Source organism: Myotis myotis, unplaced genomic scaffold (assembly GCF_014108235.1).
Source record: "Myotis myotis isolate mMyoMyo1 unplaced genomic scaffold, mMyoMyo1.p scaffold_m19_p_2, whole genome shotgun sequence".
In the NCBI taxonomy this organism is placed as follows: domain Eukaryota; kingdom Metazoa; phylum Chordata; class Mammalia; order Chiroptera; family Vespertilionidae; genus Myotis; species Myotis myotis.
Window position 1 is genome coordinate 26,895,476 of NW_023416324.1, and position 25,727 is coordinate 26,921,202.

At 54.7% G+C, this 25,727-nt stretch overlaps 1 protein-coding gene across 27 annotated transcripts; it reads left to right on the plus strand.

The window, feature by feature from the left end:
* The first annotated feature begins 5,250 nt into the window (after positions 1-5,250).
* PTCH2 (patched 2) lies at positions 5,251-24,229 on the plus strand. 27 transcript variants are annotated; one of them, XM_036350510.1, is made up of 23 exons: positions 5,251-5,984; positions 6,415-6,607; positions 15,523-15,712; positions 15,820-15,889; positions 16,062-16,153; positions 16,783-16,978; positions 17,545-17,666; positions 17,806-17,953; positions 18,031-18,162; positions 18,249-18,404; positions 18,488-18,580; positions 18,730-18,750; positions 18,908-19,033; positions 19,121-19,239; positions 19,354-19,702; positions 20,065-20,377; positions 20,457-20,599; positions 20,682-20,862; positions 21,000-21,280; positions 21,390-21,527; positions 22,751-22,893; positions 22,977-23,076; positions 23,484-24,229. In XM_036350510.1, exons 1-23 carry the CDS (start codon positions 5,913-5,915, stop codon positions 23,748-23,750), a joined length of 3,645 nt encoding a protein of 1,214 aa, XP_036206403.1. In that variant the 5' UTR covers positions 5,251-5,912; the 3' UTR covers positions 23,751-24,229. The 27 variants fall into 27 exon arrangements, 23 of the variants coding, with proteins under 23 accessions (XP_036206403.1, XP_036206404.1, XP_036206408.1 ...); XM_036350511.1 differs by having other exon boundaries at positions 20,065-20,201; positions 20,290-20,377; positions 20,457-20,862; XM_036350515.1 differs by having other exon boundaries at positions 16,783-16,891.
* The last annotated feature ends 1,498 nt before the right edge of the window (positions 24,230-25,727 follow it).

Here is a 25,727-nt window from a genome sequence, read left to right on the forward strand (position 1 = left end):
TGCTGGAGTCTTATAGAGTAGTGCCACGCTCACATTGGCGGGGCTCCAGTGTGTGCTCATGCGTCATGTGGTAAAGACCGTCTAGAACAGCTGTGGGCAAACTACGGCCCGCGGGCCGGATTCGGCCCGTTTGAAATGAATAAAACTAAAAAAAAAAAAAGACCGTACCCTTTTATGTAATGATGTTTACTTTGAATTTATATTAGTTCACACAAACACTCCATCCATGCTTTTGTTCCGGCCCTCCGGTCCAGTTTAAGAACCCATTGTGGCCCTCGAGTCAAAAAGTTTGCCCACCCCTGCTCTAACCCCTGTCATTCCCTCCCTACCCTCACAGCCTGTAGCCAATTTCTCCAGCTCAACTGTTGTCCCTTAGAGACCCTTAAAGCAAGCAGAAGGCAGCCCCTGCCTGGCCATCAATATCCTCACCGGTTTTAGTGGCAGCAAGAACAATAAAAGAAAGCCATGGTCTGAGAGCCAGACCCCTTTCCACCTCCCCTTAATGAGGTCTGTTCAACCTGGTGAGGAAGAGCCAGGAAACTATATCACGGTTTGAAAACCTTTTGACTCTTCTCCAGGTGCACTCCCCTATTCCCTAATTATACAGACGCTCCTGCCTCAGATAATTGAGAAATGAGATTTCCATACTCAGCTCTTCTGGAGTCCTAGCCACCTTCCCTTCACCACCCACTCCCAAACTCGGACACTCTGCTCTTGCCGCTCCCTGTACTGCTTTTACAACCTGAAGGAGTTTGGTGGAAGATAAAAGTGGTTCCTGGGGTGAGATTTCACCTCCTGGAATTAACAAAGTAAAGGTTTCTCTTGATGTGCTCACTGTGGGTGGCAGTAATTATAAACAGACTGGTTTCTACATTGCTTCAAAAATCTGAAGTCTCTCAAGTTAATTTGAGTAATCGTGCCTGAATCTTAGTGTTGTTCTCATTGAACTTGTGAGAGGCTGAGTAAAAGAGCATTCCTTCCCTGGGGGAGCTCCACCTCCACCAGCCTTCTTGGGAGCTCTAGAGCTTCACATTCTTTCCACTTTCAGGTCGGACAAGGTTCCTGAAAGTGTGCAGAAATGGCCCAGCAGAAGTGGTTGGATTAACTGCAGCAGAAGTGAGAATAAAGAGCTGTGGTGGCGCCCAGAATGGTCCCCTTTGGCACTGAAATTAAATTCGTGGGGCCCAGATGATGCTGGAGACAGGCCTGGCCTGGATGGAGGAAGACCTACCCTCTGTAATGCTGTTTGGCTTTGGCCAAATCACTGCCTCTCTTCTGTCCCTGAGTTTCCCCATCTGCAAACTAGGAAGGTTGGACTGGGTAATATTTTGTTGTTAATCTTCACCTGAGGATATTTTTCCCATTGATTTTCATAGAGAGTAGAAGGGAGGAGACGGGGAGGGAGAGAGAGAGAGAAACATCAGTGTGAGAGAGACACATCAATTGGTTGCCTCCCTTACATGCCCTGACTCTTGAACACCCTTGACCGGGAAGCAAACCCGCGACCCTTTGGTGCAGGGGCCCGTGCTCTGACCACTGAGTAACATTGTCCAGGGCTGGACTAGGTAACTTTAAGGCCCTTTCTCGGGTTTTGTCACCTCTCAGAGCTTTCTGCCCCTTGAGGTCTGGGTGGTCTGAGAGGCCAGAAGGCTGCTCCTTAACCACAAAAACGGACAGAGCTGGGTCGGTTCGGAGGGAGGGTGGGTGGGGAAGGAGAAGGGATTGATTGAACTGTCCCAGATCCTTCCCATATCTCTTCCCAATCTTCCCCACTGAGCCCTTGGAAGCCCTGACAGTCGGAGGAAAAACCTCTCCTCTGCCTTCCCTTGAGCACATGAGCAGCCCCGACTCCAGGAAACAGACTAGGCAAGGACTCCCCAGGGGAAGGCCTTGCTGAGTTTGAGTCCCAGGTGGGAGCAGCCCCCAGCTCAGGACACTGCTGCTATTGTCTCTGTAACTCCAGGACTGGCCGGGTGCCCAAGATGCTTTGATTTCTCTTCTCTTTGCTCTATTTGTCTGCCGGAAGGCAGGGACAGTTTTTGTTTCTTTTTGGCAGCAGCTACAGAGGGTTTGAGTGTGTCTGAGACATAGTGCACAACTGAATGTCCACGGGCCAGCCACCTCTCCGTGGGACAGAAGCCAGGGGAGCCAGGCAGGAAGCGTTGATAGGATCTGCCCTGCCTCTCCCAGCGATGCTCCCTGCGGGGAACTAGAAGAAAGGGGCCTTCTGTGCCAAATCAGGGAGGACTGGGGAGGTGTGGAGGAACAGGGCTCTGGGACCCTGCCAGGCCCAACAAAATGTGATGGATGGCTGCCACTCCAGGAATTTCTCCTCCACTGCCCCTCACCTGCTGGCAAGAGCTCCCTGAGCCTGTAAGGGAATTGTTGCCCTCCAAGGTTGCCCTCCAAGACCAAGGCTACACTTCCCAGTCCTTCCCCACATTATTCTTCCTTTTGCATTCCCAAAAGGAAGGGGGGGAGGGGCGGGGGGGCAGGGGTCGGGAGGGGTTGTCTCTACCTGGAGCCCCAAGAGCAATCCAGGGGCCTGCACAGCCTAGTTTATAAGCTGTTTCTATTTCCAGAGAATTTGCAGAGAGCATACTTTTATTCATAGCCATCCCTACCCCTAAGGAGGTACATAAGCCAGGCCTTTGTATGCTGCATTCTAAATAGTTAAATGTGTTTGAGGAAGGGGGAGAGGGTGTGGGAAGGGCCACCCAGATAGACGGTCTAGAAAGCTCAGCTATGAGGGAGCTGACAGGGAAAGGCTGGGCAGGAGAACACATTCTCCTGGAGGCCAGGATGACCTGTCCTTGGCCTGAGCCGTCTGCCACCACCCAGAAGGATTGCATCATGGCTTTTCTGCCATGGATAAATGGGCAGATTCTCCTTGGATTCTTCGCCTCTCTCCTTCCCCCACCCTCAAGGGGAAAGGCATTCTCTGATCTCTGGTTGCAGCCTCTGGCACTAGAGACTTGATGGGTACAATTGACCAAAAGCTACCAACTGGGAAGGGGCATACATTCCCAGGCTTGGCCTCTAAACGTAATGGGTGTCAGTAGGGATTGCCAGGCCCCTCCACACCTCAAGGTCATTGACTCTGCCTGGCCCAGATAACAGAAGCCAGCCCACAGCTAGTGAGTGAGAAGCTTGGAGAAGCTTGGGGGAGTGCCAAGGAGAGAGGCCTACCCTGGCTTCTCCCACATGGACCCTACCCTGAAGCCACACTTCACTCAACCTGTGTGTGTGTGTGTGTGTGTGTGTGTGTGTGTGTGTGTGTGTGTGTGAGAGAGAGAGAGAGAGAGAGAGAGAGAGAGCGCGTTCCCATTTCCTGGCCATATATATTACCTCATTTAATCCTTATGTCAATGTCAAAGATTATGTGACTTACCCAGTATCTCACAGCCAGTAAATTGAAGATTCAGACCTTGAATCACCCCTTCCTTTAGATCCAGTCCTCCTCCCACTTCTGATCCAGTTCCTCACTCCTGGAAACCTCCCTGAGGATTCCAGCTCCCCCTTACGCTATGAACATCCAAAAAGCAGGTCCTCTGCAACCCCCGAGTTTAGCAAAGGACACATAAGAAACCCTGAGGGATGTTGGTCTCATTAATCAGTAATTGGATCCATTCCTTGGTAATTATGAATTTAATTAGATTGCTTTTCTCTTGTTATTCTTGGCACAACTTCTTCACTTTGAGCCCAGAACCCATGCCTAGGTCCAGTAGAAGTGACAGTGACCCAGGCTGTTCCACAGGGAAGCGGGCTGCTTTTAGAGAGAAGTGCGCTTCTACTTCCCTTCCTGTTCCCTGGGGTCTGTGCTTCAGCTCGCCCTGGCTGAGCTCTGCTGCACTCAGGAAATCACTTGGTTGGGGAGAAGAAAGTCATTTCGAAAGCCAGAGAGCTCTAGGCTCTGGGTGGGAATGGTTGGAACTCCAAACCAATTTCTCCCACTCTGGTCTTTGAACTACAAGGCAAAATGTTTCCTCACCAGGTAGGCCCTACCCTGGGAGCACCCATAAACATGCTGGCCTTCGCCACAGTTGTTAGCAATGGTGGGCCTGCTGTGGAAGCAGAGTCCCAAGGCCCAGGCAATTACAAATCTACTTCTCCATGGACCTTATGTCTTGCAGAGTCTGATTAGAAGGAAGGAGGTCTCAGAGCTACTTACAGCAAATTTTCTCCACTTGCAGTCCTAGTGACACCCAGCCATACCCATCTTTGGCTGTAGCCCATGAACAATGTAGAGGCCCATTCAGCCTCCTTCAGGGGCTGTTTCCATTTCCAGAGAATGGCTCAGGACATACTATTTTTATGCAGAACAGGACCCACTCACTGCTCCATGACAGGGAGGAAGAAAGTGCTATGAACATATGCTGCTTTTAATGTGTAGTTACTACTTGGCCAATAGCATCAAAATGTGCCATAGGCATTTTGCTACATGAATGGACCAGTGGAAGCTGCAAACCTGTTAGCTGTTCACCCTCTCAGCCTAGATTCCCTTCCCCAGGCTCTGGAGCTGATGGTAATTGACACAAGTTTTCAGAAAGCAGTTTGGCAATCTGTAACAAGACCCAACCCCAGCACCCCCACTTCTGGGAATCTGTCCTAAGGACCGTCTCCAAATGGTTGATACAAAGACTATGTAGTAACACCAAATACATTTATGATGTAATGATAAACAAGTCTAGAAGAACCGACCAAGAAATTGGCCGGAGATAGTAGTAATTGTGTTTGAGTAATGAATTTATTGGAGATTCTTTTTCCCAAACTTTAGAATATTGATTTTACCCTCTTCTGCAGTCATGGTTAATCGAGTCAGGAACCTGGCAGGAACAGCACGCTCAGATGGGATAGTTGATGAAAGTTTAATAAAGGGACTATTTCCTGTTTCCAGGCCTTTCCACCCTGATTTCCGCAACTCTCAGTGACTCACTCAACAATTATTGAGCATCTACGTGTCGTCTTGTGAGGGAGGCAGACTTTCAAGTACATGAATTATCACAAATGCAATAATAAATACGTAAGTTGAGTGCTATAAGGAGTGCAAAGGGAGAAGCAAACTGTCGGAGGGAGGGGGGAATCGAGGAAGGCTTCAAAGAGAGGTGACTGACGCATGTTCAGTTTTGAAGGTTGTCTGCCACGACATGTACAAAGGCAGCAACGCGAGGCGGTGCCTTTAGGAAATTCCATGTGGCTCTGCGGGGCTGGAAGAAACACGGGATGGGTGTGAAGAGACGATGGGAGGAGAAACGGCTAGAACGCTGAGCGCTGTGCTCCACTGGGCTTTGTGTTTTGGAGTTAGATTTGCTTTTGAGAGAGATGACTGGCCTCGCGGTGCAAAGAGTGGACTGAACGGGGCAAGACTGGAGACAGAGAAGCGTGGAAAGAAGGGTTTGTGTCTTGCCTTTCTCAGCATCGGCCTTTCCCTACTTTACTTGGCCAGCGCCTCGCTCTCCGGGATCTCCCTCCCTCCTCCTCCCCAGGGCCCCCGGGGCAGGCGGAGAGGCGAGGCCAGGCGAGGGGTGGCCCTGCCTGGGTGGTCTCCTGCGCTACCCCCCGCGGCGCCGTTGCCTAGCAGCAGATCCGGGCCGCGCGGATCTGGGTAATTTGCCGGCCCCTCAGCCAATGGGAGAGCGTCGCCCCTGCCCTCGCCCTTTTTCTGGGGCTACAGACGCTTCCTCGGCACTGCGGTCGCCACCTCGAGCCGCGCGGGCGTCGCGGGCTGTAGCTCTGCGGGCACGCGGGACTCAGTCCGCCTCGCACGCCTCTGGGTCACGGCCCCCGCGGCGCGCCTGCCCCCAACCCTCTCCCACGCCCCGCGCCCGAGCGGTACAGGGGGATCGGACCAGCCTATGGGGGCTCCCAGATAACGCGGGCTGGGGGCGCCCAGCCCCCCCACTCCCGCCAGCATGGCTCGGCGGCCACCCCTCGGGGAGCTGCCTCCGGACTACACCCCGCCAGCTGGATCCGCAGCGCCCCAGGTGAGTGGAGGGGAAGCCGGGAAAGGAAGATTGGGACCCCCGGGTCTGGCACTCAGGTCAGTGCAAGGTGGGGCGTCTCTAAGTGCCTTGTGTTACTGCCTGCCTGGGAAAGGGGTGTGTGTGTGTGTCTGTCTTCGGCCAGTGAGTGTGTCTGTGGCTTCACCCCTTTCTACCTGAGAACAGGTGTGTATATATGTATCCTACTCTCAGAAAACAGGGCTCTGCCTTCCTCAGTGTGCATTGGGTAGGAGAACAGGAAATGGAGTTTAGTCTTATTCCATGTTTGGCCCTGTGACTATGTAGGTCCACCCTGTCCTGCACCCAGAAACCAAGAAGCTAGGGTTTGGCAGAGGGTGCACATAGGGAGGAAAGGGAAGGATTCTGTGCCTTGTTGCAGTAATGCCGACTGACCCTTCTCTTCCCATCCCAGATCCTAGCTGGGAGCCTGAAGGCTCCGCTCTGGCTTCGTGCTTACTTCCAGGGCCTGCTCTTCTCGCTGGGCTGCAGGATCCAGAGACACTGTGGCAAAGTGCTCTTCCTGGGACTGCTGGCCTTTGGGGCCCTGGCACTGGGCCTCCGTGTGGCCATCATTGAGACAGACCTAGAACAGCTCTGGGTGGAAGGTGAGTTGTAGACACTGAGCTCCTGGGGTATGGTGAGCCCCAGACAAGAACAGAGTGAGGCCTGGCCCAGGTGACTCACTGGTTGAGCCTTGACCTGGGAACCAAGAGGTCGTGCAGGGTTCGGTTTCCTGGCCATTTCCAATGCCCAGGTTGCTGGATCGGTCCCCAGTAGGGGGCATGCAGGAGGCAGCCCATCAATGATTCTCTGTCATCATTGATCTTTCTATTTCTCTGTCCCTCTCCCTTCCTCTCTGACATCAATTTTTAAAAAAGAAGAACAGAGTGGGGAGCTGATACTGAGTTCTAGTGGACTTGGCTCTGGGTCTGGAGGGGACACCTGCCCGCCGGAGCCCCGGCACCTGGCAGCACTGCTCCCACCCACACCCGTAGTGGACATCTGACGGGGTCTGTGAATACGTATATAGAATAGTCATCTGTGAGTGTGTGTCTAGCATTCATTGCCTGCCTTTTATGTGTATTTTTGAACTGCATGGCAGGATTTGCAGAGGCAATTTTTTTTAAAGACCCATCTTTTAGTAGCAAAGTAAAACATGTACTGGAATATAATACAACGCAGAATATGATTATGTTGTACAAGAGAAGGCAGGGAGAGATCCCATCTGACCTGGAGACCAGCAGTTAGAGCTGGGGGCTGACTAGGCTCCAGGGAGTGGTCCCAGGCCCCAGGCCTCCAGCCCCCTGCAACCATTTAGTCAGTCTGCACTTCCTGGAGACCAAATCCTCACTTCCTCATGGAAGTATTAGATTAAAATTATTTCTTTTTTTTTTTTTTTTAAATATATTTTATTGATTTTTTACAGAGAGGAAGGGAGAGAGATAGAGAGTTAGAAACATCGATGAGAGAGAAACATCGATCAGCTGCCTCCTGCACATCCCCCACTGGGGAAGTGCCCACAACCCAGGTACATGCCCTTGACCGGAATCGAACCTGGGACCTTTCAGTCCGCAGGCCGATGCTCTATCCACTGAGCCAAACCGGTTTCGGCTAAAATTATTTCTTAGTAATAATTTTGCCATAACTATCTCCTTTCCCGGGGCCTGCTTTCATATGGCAGCCCTTTAACAGAGTCAAACTCCCTTCTGTTCTAGCCTAAAAATTTGCATTTGTAGGTTCCCCAAACCTCCCCCAGCCCTGGCCCACACCCAAGGGCAGGGCCTAGGTTAGAGTCTCACACTCTCGAGTTACTTCAAATGCTGGCAAGCTCTGGGATCCAGAGCAGATGTTTCTTAGAGCCTGCCTGCCTGCTTGCCTGGCTCCCACACCCCATCCCCACCCCACCCCAGCCCTCTGCAGACTCACACACATACACACTCCAGGCCAGCCTGGGGTTGAGGGCAATGTTTATGCGTGCCTGCCTGCCCCCAGCCCCAGGACACACATGTGCATACACGCACATACACACATCCCCACCCACACCACTGCTGCCTGGGTGGTCCCAAATTACTCTTGGATTTCCTGCCACAATGGAGGCTGTCTCCCCCCTCTTCCTCCTTCTCCATTCCGCAAATCTTCCCCATCTCAACATTGCTTGCACCTCCACGTTTCTTCATTCTCTCCCCTACACCCCAGCCCAGGACAGGCTAGATCCCACCAGATTTTTGCTGCTGTTGCTGAGAGAGTGGTGTAAGTGGTGTAGCCAATTCCTAGCACTTTTTCCTTTATTTCGAATACCGTTCTGTCCTGTACTGGCTTGGGCTGGGGGAGAGGTTAAAGCAGTGATCTTGACCTGATCTTTTCTCTATATTCTGTAGTGAGGCTTCTCCCAGCAATGCCCTATTCCAGTGATGGTGAACCTTTTGAGCTCGGCATGTCAGCATTTTGAAAAACCCTAACTTAATTCTGGTGCCGTGTCACATATAGAAATTTTTTGATCTTTGCAACCATAGTAAAACAAAGACTTATATTTTTTATATTTATTTTATATATTTAAATGCCATTTAACAAAGAAAAATCAACCCAAAAAATGAGTTCGCGTGTCACCTCTGACACACATGTCATAGGTTCACCATCACTGCCCTATTCAGTGAGGAGCTAATCTAGGTGAGGATGGAAAGGAACGTTCTATTCCTTTCCATGTTACTAACACAGAAAGCAAAGAAAGAAGCGAGACATTGGCTATCCGAGTTCTAGACCGGAGTTCAGGGTCTTCTCCAGCTCCAGCTTTGCCTTGGTGAGAGTTGGAATGTGACTTGTCCTTTCTGATTAACTTAAAGAAAAGACGAAAGGTCTCAGAAATAGATCGTTAAAATGAAAAGCCCAAATGGTACTTACAGAAACAGTGATAGAGATGGTTTGAAATTGGAGCTGTCCCTGAAAATAAGAAATACATCGCCATTCTATCTAGAAGGCAAGGGATGGCCACACATCAGCAGTTGGTAGAACCACTGAAATCCATTGAAATACTTAGATTTTCTTTCTATAACCTTAGAGGTCAGCCTCAGTTCTCCTTGCTCACCTAATTGGTTACTAAACCAGCAAATTCTTCCTTCTTACCTTCTCTCATTACAGACCCTCCTTCTCACCTTCGTGGCCATTGCTCTAGTTCAGGGGTGGGGAACATCCAGCCCGCAGGCCCATATAAGGCCCGAGAAATCATTTGGTCTGGACCTGCTAAGGCATTAGGGGTGAGTTAATTAAATGTTTGACCAAATACAGCAGGCTTGCTTCTAAGTTGACAATTTCGTATGGACTGTGATTGATGTTATAAATATCCCAATGGCCCTTGACATTGACCAGTGGAAGCCTTTCTCACTCTCCTGCAGGACATTTCTGATTGTATCGTTTGGAATGCTTTTAGCCACATGAAAGAGAAAGGAAAGCGGGGGGGAGGAAGGGAGAAGATGAAGTTGTCATCCCCTGCAACAGGAAATCTGGCAGTAGACAGTAGAGAAGTTCCAGGGTGGTTAATTCAGCAACCTCAGGACTAATGCCTAAGTACCTTTCTCCTCTGCCTGCCTCAGCGTGTTGGGCTTTCATCCTCAGACTTGTCACCTCCTTGTCATGGTTGCTTCAGTACCAGAAGCCTCCCAGCTCACTTCCCACTATGGTCACGTTGGCAAGAATGGGCAGCACCCTGTGCCTAAATTCTTCACTGGGGAAGGCAGTGGAATTACTGTGATTGACTTCTTAGACCCGTGGTCGGCAAACCACGGCTCCCGAGCCACATGCGGCTCTTTGGCCCCTCGAGTGTGGCTCTTCCACAAAATACCACGTGCAGGTGTGCACGTACAGTGCGATTGAAACTTCGTGGCCCATGCGCAGAAGTCGGTATTTTGTGGAAGAGCCACACTCAAGGGGCCAAAGAGCCGCGTGTGGCTCCCAAGCTGCGGTTTGGTTTGCCGAGCCGCAGTTTGCCGACCACTGTAATAGACTAATCAGATACCCTCCTCCCCCCCATACCCCCTCCCTCCCATCCCCCCCAGGCTGGGAAGGGGCTCAGCTTCCCTGAATCATTAGGCCCTTCAGGGGATGGCCAAGAAAAGCAAGGTCTGTTAGAGAGGGACTGATCCTGTCCCTCTCACCTTCAAATCTGCCTCCACACTGCCCTCCTGTGGTGCATCCAAATCTTGCCTAGTCCGTCCCTGTTAAGAGTCCCTCCATCACTTTCTATAGGTGCTGGGGAGGCTCCAGAATCAAGGCCAAGCTTCTTAGCACACTTTCTAGGCCCTCCACAATCTAACTCCTTTTTTTAAATCGCCCAGCCAGTGTGGTTCAGTGGTTGAGCGTCGACCTATGAACCAGGAGGTTACAGTTCGATTCCCTGTCAAGGCACATGCCCAGGTTTCGAGCTTAATCCCCAGTGGGGGGTGTGCAGGAGGCAGCTGAGCAATGATTCTCTCTCATCGTTGATGTTTCTATCACTCTTTTAAATATATATATATTTTTTAATATATTTTTATTGATTTTTTACAGAGAGGAAGGGAGAGAGAGAGAGAGTTAGAAACATCGATGAGAGAGAAACATCGATCAGCTGCCTCCTGCACACTCCCTACTGGAGATGTGCCCACAACCCAGGTACATGCCCTTGACCAGAACCGAACCCGGGACCTTTCAGTCCGCAGGCCGACTCTCTATCCACTGAGCCAAACCGGTTAGGGCCTATCACTCTTATAAGCCAGCAATGAGTGCTATCAACATTTTATTTTTGCTAATTTGATAGATAGTATTGCTCTTTTTAAAAATATATATTTTATTGATTTTTTACAGAGAGGAAGGGAAAGGGATAGAGAGATAGAAACATCGATGAGAGAAACATCGATCAGCTGCCTCCTGCACACCCCCCACTGGGGATGTGCCCACAACCCAGGTACATGCCCTTGACCGGAACCAAACCCGGGACCCTTCAGTCCCCAGGCCGACGCTCCATCCACTGAGCCAGACCAGCTAGGGCTATTGCCCTTTTTAATTTGCATTTATAGGATTAGCTATAAGGTGGGCTTTTTCCATGCTCATGCCGGCTGACTAGTTATATTCTTCCTTTTGTAGGCATGAAAGTTTTAACAAATATCGATTTTTGTTTTTATTAATCCTCACTCAAGGATATTTTTTCATTGATTTCTAGAGAGTGTAAAAGCGGGGGGGGGGGGGGGCGGGAGAGACAGAGAGAAGCATTGATGCAAGAGACACATCGATTGGTTGCCTCCACAAGAGCCGGGACCAGGGCTGGGGATCAAATCGCAACTGAGGAACACGCCCCTGATCGGATTCGAATCCGGGACCCTTCCAGTCACTGAGCCAAACCGGCTCGGGTGCAAATGTCGATTTTGATGTCTCCTCCCATTCTATTTCCTCCCCGCTCACTTACAGTCATTTTTTTCTCCAGTTCTTTCTCATTTTTCTGTCACATCATTTCCCTCCCAGCATCGATTGAGTAATCTGTGCCTACTACGTGCTGGGCAATTTTGTAAGGACTGTGCCTGCATTTATTGTAATTCACCGAGGTAGGCGTTGTCTCCGTTTTACAGATGAGGAAATTGAGGGTCAGAGACTAAGAACGTACTTTGCCCCAAGCACAGACTGAGTGTCAGAGCCAAGGCTCAAAGCCAGGTCTGCACAGAGCCTGCTTGCTCTCCCCCGCACCACCCTCTCTTTTTGCTCGTTTAGTACATCCCAGGTCATCTGTCCCCGTATCTATCATGTCACTGTCAGCCAAGCTTGATCTTTTCTCTCCTCGTTTTTTCTCAGGATTCTTTATTCTCTTTGATGTTGTATTTGAAATTGTCAGTGTTTCTTTCTCCTGCTTTCTTATTAGTTCTCTCTGGGTTCCTTCCTTCTGCCCTCCCTCCTTCGCCTCAGCACACCCACTCACTATGGGGAGCTGATCCCTGTCCTCCCCTCGCATCCTTCCTCGTGGCAGCTCTGGCCTGAGCTTGGTGACATAAGCACTATAGTACAGGCCTGGGAGAGGAGTGGGGAGTCAGGGGGGAGAAAAAGAGTAGGTGGATGCCCTGGCCAGGTTTCTCAGTGGTTAGAGCGTCATCCCATACACCAAAAGGTTGCAGGTTCGATTCCTGGTCAGGGCACATACACAGGTTGAAAGTTTAATCCCTGGTCTGGGCTCGTATGGGAGGTAAGCAATGGATGTCCCTTTCTCTCTTTCTCCCCAACCCCCCATCCCTTTCTCCCTCCCTTTCCCTTCCTTCCTCTCTCTCAAAAAAAAAAGAGTAGGTGGAAGGGGGCAAGGTGGCTGTGTGAAACTGGGTTCATGGAGGGAGGGCCAGAAATGGGGTTTGGGTGGGGGGATGTAAGTAAGGCAGATCTGTTTTGGGGGGAACCAAGGGTTTGGGGCTCTCTTGAGTGAGAAGATTGTGTGGGTTTGAAAAAGATTGGGGAGCATGATGATGCCAGTGGGACTGGCATCTCAGAGAGGCAGTGCGTGTGGGCCCGGGTAGGTAGAGGCAGAACTGGGTCTAAGACCAGACCAGGAGAACCAAGATGGCGGCATAGGTTAACGCCGGAGTTTGCTGCCTTGAACAACTACTTCAAAAGTGAAACTAAAAAACTGAACGGACATCACCCAGAACCACAGGAACGCTGGCTGAGTGGAAGTCCTACAACTAGGAGGAAAGAGAAACACATACGGACACTCAGAGGAGGCGCAGTGCTGAAGTCAAATTCTGAGGTGCGGAGTGCGCGGAGCGGGCTGGCGGCGGAGGGCGCGGTTGGCGTTTTCAATCGGGAGGGAGTCGCAGACTCTGAGCTCCAGATACAGGCGAGCCTTTAGGGACCCAGACTCAAACGGGAGAAGCGGGACTGTCTGGCTTCGGTCAGAGCGAGTGCAGCTTTCTCTCCGAGGTTTGCAGCGGGTGCTGGGACTCAGAGAGGCAGAGCCCCTGGGGACAGGACTGAGAGCCGCCATAACTGCTCTCTCCGGCCCACCCTGTTGATCCTGTGCGACCCGCCCCGCCCAAGCCCTGCACAGAGGCATTTGCCGGATAGCCTCAGGCAAAGGCTAGATTAGCACCTCCCTAGAGGACAGAAGTTCTCTCACTGCAGACACAGCTGATTCTCATAGCCACTTGGCCTGGAGGTCAAACCCTCCCTGGTATTAGCTACAACAATCAAGGTTTAACTATAAGACTGCGCACAAAGACCACTAGGGGGTGCACCAAGGAAGCATAACAAAATGCGGAGACAAAGAAACAGGACAAAATTGTCAATGGAAGATATAGAGTTCAGAACCACACTTTTTTTTTTTTTAAATATATTTTATTGAGTTTTTACAGAGAGGAAAGGAGAGAGATAGAGAGTTAGAAACATCGATGAGAGAGAAACATCGACCAGCTGCCTCCTGCATACTCCCCACTGGGGATGTGCCCGCAACCAAGGTACATGCCCTTGACCGGAATCGAACCTGGGACCTTTCAGTCCGCAGGCCGACGCTCTATCCACTGAGCCAAACCGGTTTCGGCAAGAACCACACTTTTAAGGTCTCTCAAGAACTGTTTAGAAGCTGCCGATAAACTTAATGAGATCTACAAGAAAACTAATGAGACCCTCGATCTTATATTGGGGAACCAACTAGAAATTAAGCATACACGGACTGAAATAACGAATATTATACAGACTCCCGACAGCAGACCAGAGGAGTGCAAGAATCAAGTCAATGATTTGAAATGTGAGGAAGCAAAAAACACCCAACCGGAAAAGCAAAATGAAAAAAGAATCCAAAAATGCGAGGATAGTGTAAGGAGCCTCTGGGACAGCTTCAAGCATACCAACATCAGAATTATAGGGGTGCCAGAAGATGAGAGAGAGCAAGATATTGAAAACCTATTTGAAGAAATAATGACAGAAAACTTCCCCCACCTGGTGAAAGAAATGGACTTACAGGTCCAAGAAGCGCAGAGAACCCCAAACAAAAGGAATCCAAAGAGGACCACACCAAGACACATCATAATTAAAATGCCAAGAGCAAAAGATAAAGAGAGAATCTTAAAAACAGCAAGAGAAAGAAACTCAGTTACCTACAAGGGAAAACCCATACGACTGTCAGCTGATTTCTCAACAGAAACTTTGCAGGCCAGAAGGGAGTGGCAAGAAATATTCAAAGTGACGAATACCAAGAACCTACAACCAAGATTACTTTATCCAGCAAAGCTATCATTCAGAATTGAAGGTCAGATAAAGAGCTTCACAGATAAGGAAAAGCTAAAGGAGTTCATCACCACCAAACCAGCATTATATGAAATGCTGAAAGGTATCCTTTAAGAAGAGGAAGAGGAAGAAAAAGGTAAAGATACAAATTATGAACAACAAATATGCATCTATCAACAAGTGAATCTAAGAATCAAGTGAATAAATAATCTGATGAACAGAATGAACTGGTGATTATAATAGATTCAGGGACATAGAAAGGGAATGGACTGACTGTTCTTGGGGGGGAAAGGGGTGTGGGAGATGCTGGAAGAGACTGGACAAAAATCCTGCACCTATGGATGAGGACAGTGGGTGGGGAGTGAGGGCGGAGGGTGGGGCGGGAACTGAGAGGAGGGGAGTTATGGGGGGGGAAAAAAGAGGAACAAATGTAATAATCTGAACAATAAAGATTTAATTTAAAAAAAAAAAAAAAACCAGACCAAGGGCACCAAGCCCCTCGCCCTCCTCCAAACCAGTCAGCTCCTCGCCTCCCCAAGCCCAGTGACAGAGCCTGACTCCATGGCCAGCACCATGCAGGGCGGGAGGGGCCTGGCACTGGGACCCCTGGTGTCTGGCAGGGAGCCTGGTGAAAGGGATCGGGAGCCCTTTCTTCCCCTTGGCCCCCTTTGCTGTCACCGCTGCCAGGGACATGAGCTGAGTCCAGGGACTTCCTGTGTGAGGGACCCAGTGTGTGAAGGTGTCACACTATGAGCCTGCGATCCTCCCCTCGCCTGTGCCACGGTAGGCCCACTGTTTCCAGGCGCTCCCTGCCCTGCCCTCTTGGCAGGACGGTGTGGCTGTAGTCACTGCCTGGGCAGCCTGCGCCAGGAGCCGGCCCAGCCCCGTCCTTTAGGGCAGCCTCCCAGGGCAGCCTCCCTATTGGCCCCTTTTGTCACCTCGTCTTCCCCACCAGCTCAGAGAGGAACTGAGTGAGGGCTCCCTCAGCACAGTGCCCCATCATCCCAGCCCTGGCCCAGCTCAAACTGATGTCTCATGTTTTAGTCTTTTGCCCCAAACCTAGCCAGTTGGTTCATGTCAGTTCTTAGACCACGCGAGAATCCCATAGGACCACACCACGAGGCTCTGGCTTTCCTGCGGACTCCTGTTCTGAGCCGGGGCGTCAGGGTGGCCATCAGGGAGAAGGTGGGGGGAGGGCTCAGCAGCACTTCTCCCACTGGTCCTGGGGGGCATCGTGGGCTAGGGCCCCACATCCCCCAGAGTCTGATCCCCTGCGCTCTCCCCCTCGCTCTGGCAGTGGGCAGCCGGGTGAGCCAGGAGCTGCAGTACACCAAGGAGAAGCTGGGCGAGGAGGCTGCGTACACCTCCCAGATGTTGATACAGACCCCGCGCCAGGAGGGGGAGAACGTCCTCACACCTGAGGCACTGCGCCTCCACCTCCAGGCAGCCCTCACCGCCAGCAAAGTGCAAGTATCACTCTATGGAAAGTGAGTCTGGCTGGTCCCCGAGCAGCCGGGGGTGAGGCGTGCGAGGGCAGGGCTGGAGTGGGAATGCCCCTCTGCTGACCTCCTGCCTGTGCCCCCGGCTACTGCAGGTCCTGGGACTTGAACAAAATCTGCTACAAGTCAGGAGTTCCCCTCATTGAAAATGGCATGATTGAGCGGGTGAGTCTCCTGAGCTGTTCTGTGCGCGGTGGGTGGAGGTGGAGCCTTTCCTGAAGGAGAGGGCCCTCTGGGAGGCCAAGTCGGGAGGTGGGGGGTGTGGAGGGACCACACAAAGGTCATGGAGAAAGGAGCCCCGAGGCAGGACTCATGGGGCCTGGGGTGTCCCTGGCAGATGATTGAGAAGCTGTTCCCGTGCGTGATCCTTACCCCCCTCGACTGCTTCTGGGAGGGAGCCAAGCTCCAAGGGGGCTCTGCCTACTTGCCGTGAGTGCCCCCCTCCCCCTCTCCCGCCCCCCACCCGGGGCCCTGCCCTGTCTTGGGTGGGTGCAGGGACGTCTCCAGCAGAAAAGAGGGGTGGGAGTAAAGGCGATCAAAACCTTACCAAGGGCCCAGTGACCTCCCAGGCCACGGTCAGAGCAGGGCTGCCGGGCTCTCTCCGCATCCCCCACCTCCTCGCCCCAAAGGAAAGGCAGACCTGTCTTATCTAGACGGGACAAAACACGAAGGTCTGTAGGACCTGAGCCAAGATTTTTTGAAAGATCCCCAGAAAGAGACTGTGCCACGGAGAGTTAGCTGGGTACCTGCTGCGCTGCTGCCCAGGCCAGAAAGGAAGCCTGTTAGGAGCAGTGCCCATGTGGTTATGTGCTAGAACTCAGGGTCGACGGCTTGGGAAGGGACTCCCCCGGCTTTCCTGAGCCTTTCCCGTCTGTCCTGATGTCCATCCTCGCCCCTTGCCTCCATCCCCGGCTACTGCAGCAGCCTGGGGGCTCTGGGAAGCCGAGCCTGCATTCCCTCCACGCGGAGGAGCTGGGGTACAGCACGGGTCCCCTCGCAGCAGTTTGGAGGGTGGGAATCGATCCCTGATTCTCACCAGCCACGGGCTCTCCCCTCAGCGGCCGTCCCGACATCCAGTGGACCAACCTGGATCCCGAGCAGCTGCTGGAGGAGCTGGGCCCCTTCGCCTCCCTTGAGGGCTTCCGGGAGCTGCTCGCCAAGGCACAGGTGGGCCAGGCCTACGTGGGGCGGCCCTGTCTGAACCCTGATGACCCTCACTGCCCGCCTAGCGCTCCCAACCACCACAGCAGGCAGGTGGGTTCCAGCAGGCCTGCCAGGGAAAGGCTGTCTTCCTGGCTTTTCCCTCCTCTCTTCCTGGGATGGGAGGGAGCATCTGAGCTCTGCCCCCCGTTTCCCGGATGTTGTTACCCTGTCCCCACTGTGCTAGACATCTAGTGTTCCGTTCTCATTCCGTTCTCCCAGGGAACCCGCCCGTGGCACAAGAATTCCTGTGTCCTTTTCTAAGCCAGAAAGGCTGGACTTTGTCAAAATAGACTTGTACAGGGAAACTGAGAAAAAGTAGCTAAGCACGATGTCATACCTGGTTTCCCGAGTGTCCCTGTGAATATGGGCCGTTCCCCAAAACGCACCCAATGAGGCCAGCTCCTCCCAGCAGCCTAGCCCAGGCCCCTGCTCCGCCCTGTGGCCTCGCCTCGTCTCTGCAGGTCACTAGCTGTTCACTGAAGCCCAGGCAAGAAGCTCAGGAGAAGTTATCTGCCCTTCAGGCCTACAGAGCTCCGTGGTTCCTGAAGGGACCAGCCCAGGGACCCGGTTCCCCTCAGCCAGAGCCCTGAGTGATGACCCTCCTCTGCCCCCTCCAGGCTCCCCGTGTGGCTCAGGAACTGAGCGGGGGCTGCCACGGTTTCTCCCACAAGTTCATGCACTGGCAGGAGGAATTGCTGCTGGGAGGCATGGCCAGGAGCCCCCAAGGACAGCTGCTCAGGTAGGGCCCTCCTGGGACTTGGCAAGGGGACCCCAGGCTGGGAATTCACGCTCCAATTCCAGGCAGCTTGGTCAAGAGCCCCCGGCACGCCCCCCCTGGCATCCAGGCCAGCGCTGACCCGGACTCCTGCCCCCACCAGGGCCGAGGCCCTGCAGAGCACCTTCCTGCTGATGAGTCCCCGCCAGCTGTACGAGCACTTCCGGGGCGACTACCAGACGCACGACATCGGCTGGAGCGAGGAGCAGGCGGGCACCGTGCTGCAGGCCTGGCAGCGGCGCTTCGTGCAGGTCAGTGTGGAGAAGGGCAGGGCGGTGCCCTGAGGCCACGCCTCCTCCTGCCCCTCAGACCCACCCTGTGTCTCCAGCTGGCCCAGGAGGCCCTGCCCGAGAACGCGTCCCAGCAGATCCACGCCTTCTCCTCCGCCACCCTGGATGACATCCTGCAGGCCTTCTCCGAAGTCAGCGCTGCCCGCGTAGCCGGAGGCTATCTGCTCATGGTGGGTCCCGCCCCTGGCACCTTGCCCCCCTCCGCCCAGTGCCTGCCCTGGGAACCCCTGTCCCAGACCGTCCTCTCTCCCCACAGCTGGCCTACGCCTGTGTGACGATGCTACGGTGGGACTGTGCCCAGTCCCAGGGTGCCGTGGGCCTCGCCGGGGTGCTGCTGGTGGCCCTGGCAGTGGCCTCAGGCCTCGGGCTCTGCGCCCTGCTCGGCATCGCCTTCAATGCTGCCACCACCCAGGTACAGCGGGAGGCAGGGCAGACGTGGGTGCCCACAGCTCAGGCTCCCCGGTTCCTCCAGCTGCCCGCCCTGTGCCCCTCTAGGTGCTGCCCTTCTTGGCACTGGGCATCGGCGTGGATGACATATTCCTGCTGGCACACGCCTTCGCAGAGGCCCCACCTGGCACCCCTCTGCAGGTGCGCTTCCCTCTGCAGCCTGGGCTTGTCTGAGTTCAGCCCGGGGGTTAAGAGCCTCGTGGTTTGGGTGGCCTTGGGCTGGTAATTTACCTCTTTGCTCAGCTCCCTCATCTGTAAGTGGATGTAATAACTGTGCTTGTATCATAAAGGTTGATGTGTGGATCGATGAGGTAATTCAAGTCGAGTGCTTGGAACAGTGTGTGGGCCGCACGTGGGCTCAGGGACTGTTAGCTGCTGTGTGGTCATTGTCCCTCCTCGGCCGTCCACGTCCCCACGCCTCCCCTTCACTGCACCCCGACAACTCAGGCCCCTCCCCTGTCCTGGCAGGAGCGCATGGGCGAGTGTCTGCTCCGCACCGGCCCCAGCGTCGCTCTCACGTCCATCAACAACATGGCGGCCTTCTTCATGGCCGCCCTCGTTCCCATCCCTGCGCTGCGGGCCTTCTCCTTGCAGGTGAGGCTTCAGGAAGAGGGCCGGGCGGGGTGGGCGGGGGGCGGGCCTGCTTCATCCAGCCTCTGCGCCCTCCCTGTCCGTCCCCAGGCGGCCATCGTGGTTGGCTGCAACTTTGCAGCCGTGATGCTCGTCTTCCCAGCGGTCCTCAGCCTGGACCTGCACCGGCGCCACTGCCAGCGCCTCGATGTGCTCTGCTGCTTCTCCAGGTGCTGCCCCTGCACCCCCCTCCACCCCACCAGGCTGTCCTCCCTTGGCACCCCATCCTGTCCCCTCACTGGCATTTCCCGGCACAGACCTGTCACCATCTCTCTGCCTTTCAGCCCCTGTTCTGCTCGGGTGATTCAGATTCTGCCCCAGGAGCTGGCGGACAGGACAGTACCAGTGGGCATTGCCCACCTGACGGCCACCGTTCACGCCTTCGCCCACTGTGACTCCAGCAGCCAGCATGTGATCACCAGCCTGCCTCCCCAGGCCCACCTGGTGCCTCCACCTTCTGATCCACTGAGCTCTGAGCTGTTCAGCCCGGGAGGGTCCACTCGGGACCTTCTGGGCCAGGAGGAGGGGACAAGGCAGAAGGCAGCCTACAAGTCTCTGCCCTGTGCCCGCTGGACTCTTGCCCATTTTGCCCGCCATCAGTTTGCACCCTTGCTGCTCCAGTCACGCGCCAAGGTAAGAGTCCAAGCCCTTGCCCTAACCGGTTTGGCTCAGTGGATGGAGCGTCAGCCTGTGGACTGAAGGGTCCCAGGTTCGAGTCCGGTCGAGGGCATGTACCTTGGTTGCAGGCACATCCCCAGTAGGAGGTGTGCAGGAGGCAGCTGATGATGTTTCTAACTCTCTATGCCTCTCCCTTCCTCTCTGTAAAAAAAATCAATAAAATATATTTAAAAAAAAAAAAAGTCCAAGCCCAGAGGAGTGGGGGCGGACGGGGGCAGGCACTTAGGTGTCCCTGGGCCCCAAGGGCAGGGGCCGAGCCCACCACCCGCTGACTGGGGGTGTCCCTGGGCCTCCATCGGAGCTGTCGTCTCCCGCAGGCTGTGGTGCTGGTCCTCTTTGGGGCTCTTCTGGGCCTGAGCCTCTACGGAGCGACCTTGGTGCAGGACGGGCTGGCCCTGACCGACGTGGTGCCGCGGGGCACCAAGGAGCATGCCTTCCTGAGCGCCCAGCTCAGGTACTTCTCCCTGTACGAGGTGGCCCTGGTGACACAGGGTGGCTTTGACTACGCCCACGCCCAACGCGCCCTCTTTGATCTGCACCAGCGCTTCAGTTCCCTCAAGGCCGTGCTGCCGCCACCTGCCACTCAGGCGCCCCGCACCTGGCTGCACTATTACCGCAACTGGCTGCAGGGTGAGGCGAGGGGACTGCGGGAGGCTGCTGCCGGCAGAACCCCGGCCCGGGCTGACTGCACCCTCCCTGTCCTCCCCAGGAATCCAGGCTGCGTTTGACCAGGACTGGGCTTCTGGGCGCATTACCCGCCACTCCTACCGCAATGGCTCTGAGGATGGGGCCCTGGCCTACAAGCTGCTCATCCAGACCGGGGATGCCCGGGAGCCTCTGGATTTCAGCCAGGTGGGGGGAGGGCTGGACGGCTTGGGGGCACAGGGGACCCGGCCTCAGGGGCCCAGGCCTTCAGCCCTCCCTGCCTCCGCAGCTGACCACGAGGAAGCTGGTGGACACGGAGGGGCTGGTTCCACCCGAGCTCTTCTACGTGGGGCTGACCGTGTGGGTGAGCAGTGACCCCCTGGGCCTGGCGGCCTCGCAGGCCAACTTCTACCCCCCACCCCCCGAGTGGCTGCACGACAAGTATGACACCACCGGGGAGAACCTGCGCAGTGAGTCCCAAGGGGAGGGGGAGGGGGGCAGAAGAGCCTCGGCCTGGGCCACACAGGCCCTACCCAAAGGCCCTGCCCACTGCTCCCCGTGCTCACTGGCCACCCCTCCTCTCCTTGCCGCCCCCTCCCCTCCACAGTCCCGGCGGCCCAGCCCCTGGAGTTTGCCCAGTTCCCCTTCCTACTGCGCGGCCTCCAGAAGACAGAGGACTTTGTGGAGGCCATCGAGGGGGCCCGGGCAGCATGCGCCGAGGCAGGCCAGGCCGGGGTGCGTGCCTACCCCAGCGGCTCCCCCTTCCTCTTCTGGGAGCAGTACCTGGGCCTGCGGCGCTGCTTCCTGCTGGCGGTCTGCATCCTGCTGGTGTGCACTTTCCTGGTCTGTGCCCTGCTGCTGCTCAACCCCTGGACAGCCGGCCTCATAGTGAGTCTCTGCAGGGTTGGGGCTGGAGAGACCCAGGGCTCCCCACCCTCTCCTGCCCGTCCCATCACCCCTCCTCCCAGGAGCCCTGGCTGAGCTCTGCCCTCCCCAGGTGCTGGTCCTGGCCGTGATGACCGTGGAGCTCTTTGGCATCATGGGTTTCCTGGGCATCAAGCTGAGCGCCATCCCCGTGGTGATCCTTGTGGCCTCTGTGGGCATCGGTGTCGAGTTCACAGTCCATGTGGCTCTGGTGAGCATTGGCACTGGGGGAGGCGTGGGCCAGCTGATTCAGGATGCAGCACATACTTACCAAACACCTACTATGTGCTGGGGACTACTTCGGAATTGGGGCTGTGATAGCAGTACAGGCAGGCTTTACCTTCAAGGAGCTTATATTCTAGAGCAGGGGTCCTCAAACTACGGCCTGCGGGCCACATGCAAATACAAATATTGTATTTGTTCCCGTTTTACTTCAAAATAAGATATGTGCAGTGTGCATAGGAATTTGTTCATAGTTTTTTTTTAAACTATAGTCTGGCCCTCCAACAGTCTGAGGGACAGTGAACTGGCCCCCTGTTTAAAAAGTTTGAGGACCCCTGTTCTAGAGGACAGTGGTAAACAAGTAAGCAAATAAATAAGCAGCCATTGCAGTCGAGAGGAGGGACAAACCCCTGAGCAGAGTGGAAGGAGAGAAAACGGGACCCAGTGCTGCTTTTGGGTGGCCTCACTGTGAAGGGGGTCAGAGAAACGGATGGAGGCAGATGGCAATGCGGGGCAGACGGGCTCCTGGCAAGACAGGCCCGGAGAACGGAGGCAGGCACCGGCCTGGCAAAGCTTCAAGCTCCCCCACAGGGAGGAGTGGGACGTCGAGGGGCCTCGACCAGCTGGAGGCACCAACACAAACAGCTCCCTTCTTTTTCCACTCACAATAGCCCTGTTACTGTTCTGATCATAAGAACTATACCCCTGCGGGGGGGAGGGGGCAGAAGGCAGCATGCGGAGAAGTGCAAAGAATAGAAACGCCGCCCTGAGAAGTGACAGCACAGTGGTGTCCACCTCCCAGGCCAGGGAGGCCAGCTGTTTCTGTAAAGGCCCAGGTGGTAAATATTTTAGGCTTGGCGAGCCCTATAGTCTTCATTGCATCTCTGCCATTGTAGCCTTAAAGCAGAGACAGACACTACAGAAGTGAATGGGTGTGGCTGTGTTTAAACAAAACTTTATTTACAAAAACAGGTGACGGGCTGTAGTTTGCCAACCTGTTGTGGACAGTGCTCTGTGTCTCACCAGACACCTCTGTACAGTGCCACCTAAACGGACTCGTGCACGCTGCCTGGACAGCTCCCAGGCGCTCGGCGCATCGGCCTCCTGTGGGTCAGGGCATGGGTGCCCCAGGGGCAGATGACGGCAGCGGGCACCTAGCAGAGCTGGCCCTGCTTGGCTGAGGAGCCGCTCCCAGACCACTTGTTCCCCCAGGGCTTCCTGACCACCCAGGGCAGCCGGAACCTGCGGGCTGCCCGGGCCCTCGAGCACACGTTCGCCCCAGTGACCGATGGGGCCGTCTCCACGTTGCTGGGTCTGCTCATGCTTGCTGGTTCCAACTTTGACTTCATCGTAAGGTAGAGGGGTGCGCAGGGCAGGGGGGCAGGGCTGCCCGTGCTGACCTCGGGGCCTGCCCAGGCTGACCTCCCACCCCCACCAGGTACTTCTTCGTGGTGCTGACGGTGCTCACACTCCTGGGCCTCCTCCATGGGCTCGTGCTGCTGCCTGTGCTGCTGTCCATCCTGGGCCCCCCACCAGAGGTGACCAGGCCCTCCCTCTGCTCCTGGCCCAGGGGACTGAGTGGGACAGGCAGGGAAAGGGTCAAAGCCAGAACAAAGTGCCCTCAGCGGCCAAGAGTCAGGGCTCAGCTCCCAAGGATCCTCCCCACAAGGCGCTACCAACTGAAGGCGGCAGCCTCCCCTTTGCCCTGACACCGTGGCCTGCCCCGCATCTCTCCTGGCTTCTTTACAGAACCCACCTTAGCCTCCAGGGTCCAGAGCAAGGTGCACGGTTTGTCCAGGCCTTGACACCTGTCCCTTGGCAGGTGTCATATCCTGCTGGAGGCCAACAAGGGCCCAGCTTCCCAACAGCCATGGCAATGCACCAGGCAGGTACTGAGGGGATCGGGGCTCCAGCCCTGCGCTCACGGGCCGGTGTCTCTCCCCAGGTGGTGCAGATGTACAAAGAGAGCCCCGAGGCCCTGAGGCCCCCAGCTCCACGAGCAGGAGGGCTCAGGTGGGGGTTGTCCCCCACCCTGCCCCAGAGCTTCGCCAGAGTGACTACCTCCATGACCGTGGCCCTCCACCCGCCCCCACTGCCCGGTGCCTACATCCACCCAGCCTCTGATGAGCCTCCTTGGTCCCCTGCTGCCACACCGGCTGCCAACGGCTCCAGCAACCTCACTTCTAGGGGACCATGTCCAGCCCCGGAGTGAAAGCGCAGCTGAAGCATGGAGGCCCTGCTTGGGCCACGTGAAGTCACTGGAAAGCAGTGGGTGGTTACTGAGTGCAGGGAGGACTCCTGGAGAGCTCTGCTGCTGCCGCCTGCCTGCCTGCACCCCCTCCCCTGACTCGGCCATCACAGACCTCCCTGACGTCTGCACAGAACCAGCACCTAGGCTGTGAACAGCCTCCCACACTGGGTCCCGCGTGCCTGTCCCTGTGTCTGGGTAGGAGTAAAACCAGCACCCCACACTGCTGCCCCCAGCCCACCAAGCCTGAGGGACCCTCTAGCACCCTTTGCTGGTCCTGGCCCCCACTGCCTGGTGACTCCTGGGTAGGCTCTCTGTATCCCTGCCTACCTCCTACCACATAAATTATTTATATGAAGATGTTTATTTTTGTAGTTTGTACAGATGTTAGCTATGCTGAAAGTTTTATTTTTAAAGAGTGAAATATATTCTATATGAACTCATCTCAAATGGCTTTGATGCTTTTCTTTACGACAGAGTTGGGAGTTTCCAAGTAGAAATGTCAGGACCTAAGGTCCTAGGGCTGCTCTATTCCTGGGTGGGAAAGGCCCCAGGTTCTCAGTGTTTGTCACATGCCCGCAGTCTATTCACCTAGGAGTGAAGGTGATGTTCAGCAAACATATCAGTCATGTGCTTGGTAATGGTCTGGGTTGAGTGCTTAGCGTACAACATGATCTAAATGTTTTTAGTGTCAAACGCTGCTGTGTGGCTTTCAGCCACGATAATCCAGCCCTGCACAACCCCAGGCGCCTTGCCCCCTTCCTGTTTCAGCAGCATGCCAGGCATGGATGAGGGCACAGCCGTCAGCAGATGGGAAGTGCGATGGGAGATCAGGAAAGTAGCCCATGGAAGAGATGGGGCCTTCAGGGTCTGGGGAGATATTTCAGTTTTGTGCTCAGACCAACCTCAAGGCAGAGGCCTCTATAGGTTAGCAGTCAGCCTGGCACCCCAGAGGCCAGACATCCAGGGGATCAGTGGGGAACTGTTCAGAAATTGTGCTAGGAACCAGTGAGGCACTGTATTGAAGATGTTTGTTCTATGAAGGTTGAACAGTCCCCTTGCAGAGAGGTCTTGCAGACTCTGGCCACACCCCTGGACTAGAGTACTGGGCTCAGTCCATAGGGTAGGGGTGGGGGGGCGGATCTTTTGTTGCCTTTCCCTAACTATTCCGGGGCTCAGTCTCAGCCACCCACTCACCAGGAACAATCCCACCCTGAGAGCACTGCCTTCTCACACTTCATCTTCCACCCCAAAGGCCAGATAATCATGTTCTGACCAAAAATGAAAAAACTAAGCCTAATGCAGCTGAATCAACACTAAAATACCTAAAAAGACTTACGAGACGTGAGTACAGTAGTTGGCTTGGAAACTAGACTGGGGGTGTACCCAAGGTGTCCAAGGGATGGAAGTTGGCTGGATTTGGGTCCGGGGGTGTTTGGGTCACTAGGAGCTTTTGGGTGGAGCAGAAGAGCTTACAAGACTGGAACATGCAAAAGCTGTCCCCGACTGTGCCACTTACCAGCTGAGTGACCTGTGACAGTTAACACCCAAGCCCCAGTGTCTTCCTCTGTGAAATGGAAAGATTAGCCCTGACTTGGCTCAGTGGTTAGAGCATTGGGCCTCGGACTGAAGGTCCCAGGTTTGATTCTGGTCCAGGGCATGCACCTTGGTTGTGAGCTCTGTCCCCAGTGGGGGGTGTGCAGAAGGCAGCTGCTCTATGTTTCTAATTCTCTATCCCTTCCCCTTCCTCTCTGTAAAAAATCAATAAAAATATATTTTTTTTAAAAAAGAAATGGGCCGAAACCGGTTTGGCTCAGTGGATAGAGTGTCGGCCTGCGGACTGGGGGGTCCTGGGTTCGATTCCGGTCAAGGGCATGTACCTGGGTTGCGGGCACATCCCCAGTGGGGGATGTGCAGGAGGCAGCTGATCGATGTTTCTCT